Source organism: Montipora capricornis, chromosome 10 (assembly GCF_036669925.1).
Source record: "Montipora capricornis isolate CH-2021 chromosome 10, ASM3666992v2, whole genome shotgun sequence".
Classification (NCBI taxonomy): domain Eukaryota; kingdom Metazoa; phylum Cnidaria; class Anthozoa; order Scleractinia; family Acroporidae; genus Montipora; species Montipora capricornis.
Genome location: NC_090892.1, coordinates 46,063,979 through 46,073,978, shown reverse-complemented (window position 1 = coordinate 46,073,978; position 10,000 = coordinate 46,063,979). Strand labels below are relative to the sequence as shown.

The window sequence follows — 10,000 nt, the reverse complement described above, 5'->3', positions numbered from 1 at the left end:
TCAGTTAAAGCAAAGAGCTACATGTATTTAGGTCTCAGCGAAGGAAGCACGAAAAAATCCAGGCTTGAACGGAACGTTCGCGTCGAATGGATTTTTTTCAGGGTTCTTTCGTAATCGCTTAAGTTGCTTCATAACTGCGGTAATTACTTTCATTGAGATTAAATACTCCGTAGTTCAAATATACGAACATTCCATATCTTCTTTCTATCATACATTCACTTATTTAACAATTAAGCTACGAGATCGACTTTTCTATGAGTCACTAGATAGTCAACGAAGCGCGTTTCGCCCAGTTGACTATTTGACTCATATAAAACGAGAACGAGTTGGCTATAATTGTTTAAGTAGAAACCCACTCATACAACGTTCGAGTTTATTCCAATTTTTATTTATTTTGTTTTGTTTTTTGTTGAAAACGCCTGCTTTTTTGCTACTCACTATCTAGCACTCAATAGGTAGCGAGTAGAGAGCCAATGAGATTACGGGATTCGTGATGATACGTGAGTGCATGGATTTCCACTATTACGGTAGACAATACGAACTTACTAGTGACCAGGTCCCGGATGGCTTGATGGCTCCGCATTGAGTCGCGCGGTCATGGGTTCGAGTCCCCTTCAAGTCTGGATTTTCTCAGACTTCTATCGCAACTGCGATGATCACTTTCACTGAGACTTACATACTCCGCAGAACAAATATTGAACAACTATTTACCGAAGTGGAGGTGGCTAATGGTGGATATTTAAACGTAAATATCCACCACTACCCATCGACGCTGAGGTAGTATATACTGAAACAGTGAGATATAACAGAGCACGAAAAGATGATTTTAGCTACAATGTTTTCGAGCGCAAATCCGCGCGAGTTCTTCGGAGGTGAGTATTGGTAGCCAATCAGAGCGCACCTTCATCGCTATTCACTGTTTTAGTATATGCCAAGGGTGCGTTCGATTGACCCTATTTCCGAGTAAGGCCCGTTTTAAACGTCGCATTTTACATGTGCCGAATCTAATGCAAATGAGAAAAATCTATTGTTTTCGCTCATTTGCATTAGATTCGGCACATGTAAAATGCGACGTTTAAAAGGGGCCTAAAGAATGGTGTAATATTCTACCCTGGGAATTGTTACTAATAATATGGTAACAAGGTTTGGAGAAGCGCTCCGGTCTGGGACAAGCCCAAGACCAGGCGAAGATGGGAGCTATGAGGATCAATCCCGACTTACTCGATTGGGTTGGGGGGGAGGGGGGGTTGCCAAACTCTTCCTTTTTGCGGCCTCGAGTACAGTGATGGAGTGGAGCACATGAAACCTCTTTTACAGTATCATTTGCATATACCCCAGGGTATTAATTCCCGATGCAAATCGAGTTTGCATGCGAGGAGTGACAATTTAAAACGGTATATTTGGCGTTTTGAACCAACAAGGATAACAAAGATATGTTTAAAATAGCATTTTAGCAGGTGTTTGATAACTTAAATGTGAATCTCCGTTACAACAAAGGATTTCTAGCATCTATTCCATGAATTCCTATTCCGAAATACGGTCAATCAAACGCACCCTAAATGATGATATCATATTATGACCTCCATCATAGAGCTATTTACCTCTGAATTCCTTCATTGAAGCACCGGTAATGTACATAACAAACAGAATGATTATGAGGAACAATATGTATCCGTATAGCACATGTAGGAGGCTGACCACTCGTACTATATTCAGCAGTACGGTCAGCCATGGTTTTCCCAGTTCAACTTGCACGGCATTGTCGATGAAATAACAAAAGTATTGACCACATGCTGCCAGTACGCTGGACACAAGCAATAACAGAGGAAGTTTCTACCTAAGGAATAAAATATGAGATTTTTTTTAATAAGAAAAAGTACACGTTATATTTGGTAAACTGACCTTACAGGTCGGTTCGCCCTCTCATGTGCGAGTTTTTTAAACAACAAAAACTACATTTACATTCGAGGCGTACGTGCTTTAAAAGCGCGGAGAAACGATCAAACAACAAAATCATGAGATTTTCTCACATTTTTTTGTCATTATAAGGTTTTTATGTTAAAATAAGCCTCTTAGATGACTCATTGACACAAATATTTGGTGAGAATGACCCATTTTTCATAGTCTTGCGATCAATATGAAGTTGTCAAGTTATTTTTTTCTAGGCGTTCATTCGGGTACTGAAGTGACAATAGTCCACCATCAATTTCTTCAGTAAATATACTGCTCTGTCGTTGCACCCAAACTTTAGGGCCAAGGGCCAGTGTTTTTATTGTTGCCCCATGGTTAAAATAAGAAATTTGTGGGTTTTGTCCACTGATTTAAGCTGCATGCTTTCCTCGACATGATGTTTCCAAGCTCCTGTTCTCTGGGATAATGCAGATATATATGGGTTATTGACCATGCGTGAAAAAGAACGAGGCCAATATCCAGCCCTCTTGACAGAACAAGCTTGGTCAATAAAGGATTTATTATAGCCTAACGAGTTGCTTGTCCAGTGATCGGTTAAAGAAGAGACGGTTAAAGAAGAGACGCATTCATATCGGTTATAATTGTTCTTATGCGAAAAACCTTTTGAAGTGAAATATATCATTTCTGGCTGTTGAGAAAAAATACCTCTTATTTTATTTATCCCGTAAGCAGCGTAAGGAGCCGAAGTTGCTAAAAAGGATTACAAAGGCTGCATTTAATTAATTGTCATAAACCGTTATTAAGCCGCATTTCGCCTCAACTAACGACCACAAACCATCATTGGTATTGACTATTGATAATGCATGAAGGTAAGTCTTAATTTCGCCTTTCAAGGAATCCTCGCCTTCCTGGGTAGTTAATGACTTTATCAAGACACCAATTTTATGAGTAAGCAATTTTGACATCCACGCTGAAGAATCCAATCCAATCCAATCCAATCCAATATAAGATAATCAATGTCACCAACAGTGTTGCAAATAGGATTAAGGTCCCGTCAGTGCGAACAAACAGGAAGATTGTCTACATGCAATCCATTGATAACCTTAATCCATTTACAAACACCACTTGTAATTTCCTACGGAATATACGACTGTTGTTGTCGCCTTCCACCTAAATGTTTGCATTTCCTACCGTGCGATCCGATAAACTCATAACCTGCAGAACTGCAATTTGCGCAAAAAATATAAGTAGCAACTCCCACCGGGATAAACATACTATTGTCAGTAATTTCAAGATTGTCACCCGTTAATTCCAAGGTATCAACTTTGTACGCTGCCATATGAGGCAGACACCAACCGCTCTTGCCCACCCCTAAGCTCATTGGCCCGCAAAAGGCTGCCGCTCTATCCTTGGCTTGCAACTGATGTCATTGGCGGCAATGTTGGTGTACTGAACAAAAGCGAAAATGTCTCTTGGGGACTTGGCTCTATTATTATGCAAAAATGCGAGCCGTCTAATCACGTGAGTGCAAACCAAGAATAGAATTTAGTTTCAGGCCCAGTTCCTTCTTTTGTAAATTTTTAGTGCCTATTGTTTTCTGAACCAATGACCAGAGCCGTTGAAATAGCTGCGTCATGACCCATGCAAGACTTCCATAGTCTTGACACATTCATCATGATTAAAAGTTAATAGCCTTTAGCAAATTTGCTCTCGACCAGCCACCAGTTGATATCTTTCCGCCTTTAAAGTTCTCCCAGCGACGTTCGCTCGTGCTTCCCCCCCCCCCCCCCCCCCCCAACTCGTGCCCCTCTCCCAATGATATCTTCCACGTTCCTATCACGTTAGTTGCTTACTTAAAAACATCGTTCCCAGGGACTCTCTTCAATGCCATATCCGCACTGATTAGAATAAGAAGGGGATTTTCTTATATCACACAGCACTAGTTCTAACCGAATTAACTGTACTAAGAGAATGTTAGGGTTACAATGAGGGGAACGCCTAGTTCAGACCACAGAATATGAGATTATCAGTTGCCTTATGTTGTACATTTTTTGCCAATTCAAAAAGTGGGATATTTTAATGAGCCGTCTCCACTTGTTCCAGTTTAACGAAGTAACTAATCCGGCGTAGCTTGTCGTTTGTTTTGTTTTTCGTCTCTCGTCCTCGCCTGGGAGACTTTTCCGGTCATTTTATCACTTTTTCTTAACGACAAACTTGTCACTTTGTCGATTGCTGAACTGTGTACTGAGTATGTCATGTTCAGTGAATGCTCAAATAGGCCATGCAACTTGATGTCGGTGTTGTTGTTGTTGTTGTTGTTGCTGCTGCTATTGTATCGGGATTTGTCAAATTCCACGTAAGTTGTATCGAGGTCTACCGAGATGACACATAGCATAACATTCATTTTTTTGTATTTCACGACCGCGAAATAAGGACCAATTTCGTTAAACGAAGGTGACCAAATCAAAACAGACCGGTAAAGGCTTGGGTTTTACTAGCGACGGAGTCGGAGTTGGAGTCAGAATCAGAAGCGCAGACCGATATGATCTAGTGAAAATCAAACTGTTGGAGTTAGAAGCAGAATACCGATTCCACTTATTTCTCCGAAAACTACACTGTCGGATTCGGAAGCATAAGCGGAAGAATTAACCAATCACAATGCTCAGCTCCAAGCATTGTGATTGGTTGGTTCTTCCGCTTCTGCTTTCGACTCCGACAATCTACTTTTCACTGGATCATAAGCGACAGGGTCACAAGCGGAGTCGGAAGAAAATGGGAACGTTCTGATTCTTCCGACTCCGATTCCGTCGAGCTTATGACTCCGCTTACGACTCCGATCTTTGATTTTCACTCATAAGTCATAAGCGCTCTTACGACTCCGACTCCGTCGCTAGTGAAAAGCAGCCTTAAGGCCATGCAGAGGCAACTTGGATGTATCCCAAAAGAAAAATCGGAATGAAGATCGAAGTTACAACATAAGATGAAATGTTTAAGTAAAAACGAAATGGAATGTTTTGCGGGAAATGTTTTTCAAACCTCAAAACAGCGTTTTGTGGCTTTCGAGTGTCGACATCGGAGTCAGATATTTCGAAAGGGCCAAAGGTAACGCGTAATTATAGAAAAACTACAGAGTTTACATAAAAGTTTTAATGAAATCGCGAGAGGTTTTGGTCTGAAAACAAGGAATTGATTGGATAACACTGGATTTCGCTCTTTTGTAAAAAAAAAAACTTGAAACTGAATGTGGTCAGTCTTATTTCGAAACGCTTGATCTCCAATGAGTCCTTCGTTTGAAAAATAAAATTGAACTGAAGGTTTTTATTTAATTTTTCCAGTTAAAAAAAATGTGAATCTAATTAATGCCGTGGGAAGTGAAAGGTGAAAACTGTGGATGGCTTACTCAAAATCGTGTCAGTAAATACTCCACGTTGCTTTAAATAGATATTACAACTATATACGCCATTATAACTCTCTTTACTTATAATCATTCTTCAACGGAATTTATGGGAAGGATCACTTTTGCTGGCCAAACGTTTATTGCATACGCTTCGGCCGACCAAAGCAGCATTTTTCCTTCATAAGCGCCAATAGCCTAGGAAAAGTTGTCATCTGCGCACACCCTAGAGTTTTCTTTGCGAGTGTCGACTTTTCAATTCTTGATACAAGAGGTACCCTTTTAAAGGCTTGAAAGGTGTTGCAAATTCAGTCGCATAAACGCTTTGGCAACCATGGACAAATGCAACTTTAAAGCAATAGACCAATTCGGCTAACTCAATGTTGTACCCAATTCAAATCTCTCGGGGTTAAGATTCTTTGTGTGTTGAATTTGCATGACAATGAAGCATTCACATTTAAATGAGATGGAAATACTTGGAACAAAACGTTTTATTCCCAAAAGATTTGAATTGGGTACAACATTGAGTCAGCCGAATTGGTCTATTTACAATGAAGTAGGGTATGTCCAACACATTTTTTTCTTTTAACGAGTCTCTATTCCTTGCCACTAAAAGTACGGCAAACGTGAGATAACCTTTAATTTCTACCAAAAACGTCTGCCAAGGAAGACGTCCCTGTTTAAATACGCTCTATACTCAATACTTCATTGGATATACATTAAGACTTCCCTATTTTCCTTTTATGATACGTATACAAGCTTTTTGTTATTCTCATCGAGAGTGGAGTATGTTGTAAATTTAATAGCACAATTGCGTTATAATTTATGAAAAATATCGAAAACTCGCTCAATGCTTTAATTGTTATTGAAATGTAAGTTATTTGAAACAGTTTTTATTTCTTTGATGGCTCTTGCAGTATTACTTTAATCAGACAGATGTCTTAGTGAATGTTGTGAAAACAAATTTGACGGTTTCAATCGCTGCTCATCTATAAAAGCGAAGAGTTATTTTGTGAAAACAAAGAAAACTAAGTTCCCTCTTAATGCTTCGAGCACACGTTATACCATTCTCAGATCGAAGTTTCCTGATAACAATAATTATAAGCAAGGGCATTAACGCGAAATTATAGGGATACAAAAGAGAAACTGACAGCTTTCATATGCATTCTGTGTACTTTGTTGAGATAAATGAATATGAAATAACGTGCAAAATCTGTCGTCAAAGTAAACAGCAAGTAAGGTAAAAGCATCACTGAGTCAATTTTGTACACTTGTCAAGTTTCCGGAAATTCGAAAAGAGTTCTGGATCAAGGAAGCAATATCAAAGAGAAGACAAAAAACATTGCTCGCACATTTTAAGTAACTAATGACATCTCTCGGAGGGGGATGTCGTGTATTTTCATGTACTTGTGATGTTTTAATTAATTTTGAAAGGTAGACGGTATTGATCGCGCGCAAGAGGATATAGACGAGAGCTCTGTATTCATCCGTTGCACGGTTAATTTCATTAAATATAAAGCATGAAAGTTACTTATAGACCACTTACCGAAGAGAATTTTTTCGCCTTTTCCAAGGTCTCACTAAAATTTCCATCGACGTTCAAAATCTCAAGGCAATCTTCAAACCACGGAAGAGTATCTCTTATGAGAATGTATGTCCCTGAACTAAACGAAATGAAGAAAAGACCTATGGCTGTGGCCCACGCCCAACCGAATATGTGCGCCGCCTCGTAGAAATCCAACGAAAAGTGACAAACAAGACTCACGATCCAGATCACAAGTCCCAAAGAACCCAGAATCGGGTAGTGTTTGCTGCGGTGCCCTATGAAAGCCGTCATAAGATGCAGCGGTTGCAATATTTTGTTGACAATCTCACGATTTAGAACCACAGGTTGTGTCGGTCTGTTTCCTGTGCCAAAAGCCATATTCTTTAAGGATCTAACGTAGCGAACTAGGCTAGAAAACCTAGATTTTTCTGGCATGATGTAGTTTGGACTTGTCGCCAAATTTTGCTGCGAGGGAGCCCCACTTGTAGGAATACACTAGTTGGTGATAGCTGCAGAAGATGAGCCGAAGTCATTTGCCCTGCAAATTATGAAGGAAATGAGCTTGAATAAAATTTCTTCGTCTTTGATGGCCAATTTCTGAGGCGTAATTTTGCGGCGTCGTGTTCGTTGTTCAAATTCAAGAAAGCCCAACACTACAGGTGTACAAACAAACGTAATGACAATCTATCATAACGCCTCTCTTTTTCCGACTCTCCACCTGAAATGAGTCGTATTGATCTTTGTTCGGTCCTTCAAATGGGTTCAAAAGTCGCGGTTAAATTTCGCAGACAATATAATGATCTACAATTGATGCCAGAGGCAGTAATGGACTCCGTATCGATCGATGTAGTATTCTGTCATTTTCAAGTATAGGCCCTCAAGAAATCAAAACAGCAATTTAAGCAGCAAAATAAACAACGATCGCTTAACTTGAGCCAATGTAATATTGGTAGACCTTATACCGCGAATTTTATGTCGAAATCGTTTGACATTTTCATAAGTGCATTTTGATTCGATAGAATTGCAAGAAATGTAAGTTTTGTGATGTCAACAGATTTTTCATTTGTATCATCCGATCTAATTTTTTTATCTAGTTTCATTCAAAGGCCGCAATTTTCCATTTAACCGTATTTCAATCACAAGTTGATCATCATAACAGAGGAAGAATCCGTCACAAGCAGATATCTTACAGTATGGATTCACCCCTACCTGTTTTTATACTGAGCGCCCTTTCATGTAGAGAAGAGAGTTTGCTTTCGCTCTAAAACATTGGTGTTTTTCCAAGTCGATACCGAGAATCGACCGACACAGATCAAACGAAAAGGACTTACGTTCATCCTGGGCTAAATAATAGAAAAAAATTAATTAAAACAGAATGCCTTTTATTGATAGCATATCCCGCGGGCATTTTGCATAGAAAAGTGGAGGCAATGTAGATGCTCGTACTGATTCACTCACTGAGCGTTTCATTTCAATTTTCCGGCCCCTCCGTCGCGTTTCCTGGCTAACGAAGAAAATACGACTGCACAAAAGCAAAAATGATATAGCTCTTGAAATCACAGTTTTACCAACGGGAACTTTTTACCTCAGTGGCACATCTAGAACAAGACAACTGGACATCGCTTGACCATACGCAGTTATTTCGACACCAGAACGGAAGCAAAAAGAAAATCAGTAATCGGTTTTTTTTTCTCATTGTTGTACTTAAAATAGGATACGCACATAAAGGGTCTCTCTGGTGATACCACAGTCCCAACACATTTCTGATTGGTCAATTTATATAAACCCCATAATAATCTTATTTTTCTCACACATGATGCTTTTATGTCGAGCCATTATATGATTTGAAGTGACTTGAAACTGACCTTTTGCACCTCACTTTCATGCTCTAATAGCAAACTTGATTAAAACCACCTGCCTTTAAATCTATCACCAAATCAATTTTTACAGTGCTTGAGAAAAATTCGTAAAAATGAACCTTGTTAAAAGGTCATTATCCCTAAGAAAGTTGTTATTGAATGAGAACCTTAAGAACTTTCGATTGTTTACGACCGTACCCAGAAAAAACACTCGTCTGATTCGAAGAAAAATCCTTAAAAAACAAACCAATATAAATTAAACATGTAAGAAATTTGCCGAACCCTTTTTAAAATATCCAATGATGTCATTATTCAATGATTACGCCCTGCTGCAAGAATGGTGCATATTTCTGTCTATTTTCATCGATGCTATATAAACAATTTTATTACGTTATGCACATCACTATGACGACATAAATTCATCATGGTAAACTTGAAGGTACTTAAATTTGTGCCTCATAAAGGACTCAGTTAATATGTTCCACTAAGGCACTGAGTGTAAATTTCATTTTTGTGGTTTCAAAATCGCTACGATTTTAATAACAAGCGAAAGTGGCGTTTCTTTTAACAAATTTCGAAAAAATACTGACTCTCGAAGAATTCGTAAATCACTCGCCTGGGGCTCGTGATTTACGAATTCTCCTCGTGTTCTACCAACATCCCTCGTGGTTTATTAGCCTATAAACCATAGAAACTTGTGGTCTATTGCTTAATTCAAAACATCTTTCGCAACAAATAAGAAAAAAACAAAGCCCTCTGGTTAGAATTTATGAATTAGAAGGAAACTACAATATTAATAAAAAAAATGTATTTAGATGGTATTTTGCATGCGCAGCTCACTGGCTTCAGTGTTGAAAGCAGCTTCAACATTGAGATCGGCCTCTATATTAGGACCCTAGAAAATTATTCATTTGTGAAAACTCAAGCTGATTGAAGAAGCATAAAAGGTAAAAATGTGTTTCTTAATTGTAATTTATGTTCGCTTAAATTGTTCTGCTGCTTGACATTCGGTGACTGAAATAAAAAACAAAGGATATTAAATCATTAACTGGGACAAACTTTAGGGAGTTTAAGATATACGACACCTCATGATCAAAATATTACAGTGGCCCACATCTGCCACGGCAAAACTTACTTTTCTACGGCAAAAGTTACTTTCTTCCGCGGTGAAGCCGTTAAGTTCCAAAGACCTGACGACAATCAAGATGGCGACCGAAGGTTGTTGCGAAACCTAAAAGCCCTGAAGACCTCTTCTTTTCTTTAATTTTAATTGTTTCTCTCTTAGCTTTG

At 38.9% G+C, this 10,000-nt stretch overlaps 1 protein-coding gene across 5 annotated transcripts in view; it reads right to left on the bottom strand.

The window, feature by feature from the left end:
• LOC138019908 (uncharacterized) overlaps positions 1-10,000 on the bottom strand; it is a 31,640-nt gene that overhangs the window by 3,032 nt on the left and 18,608 nt on the right. For 3 of the 5 annotated variants that reach the window (XM_068866865.1, XM_068866868.1, XM_068866866.1), the window contains 2 exons: positions 6,852-7,389; positions 1,602-1,833 (listed from right to left, as the gene is read on the bottom strand). In XM_068866865.1, coding sequence (XP_068722966.1) covers positions 1,602-1,833; positions 6,852-7,286 — 667 coding nt within the window. In that variant the 5' untranslated portion in view covers positions 7,287-7,389. Of the gene's footprint in view, positions 1-1,601; positions 1,834-6,851; positions 7,390-8,060; positions 8,138-8,436; positions 8,542-10,000 lie in introns of those variants that run through there. The other 2 variants (XM_068866869.1, XM_068866870.1) reach the window with 2 other exon arrangements.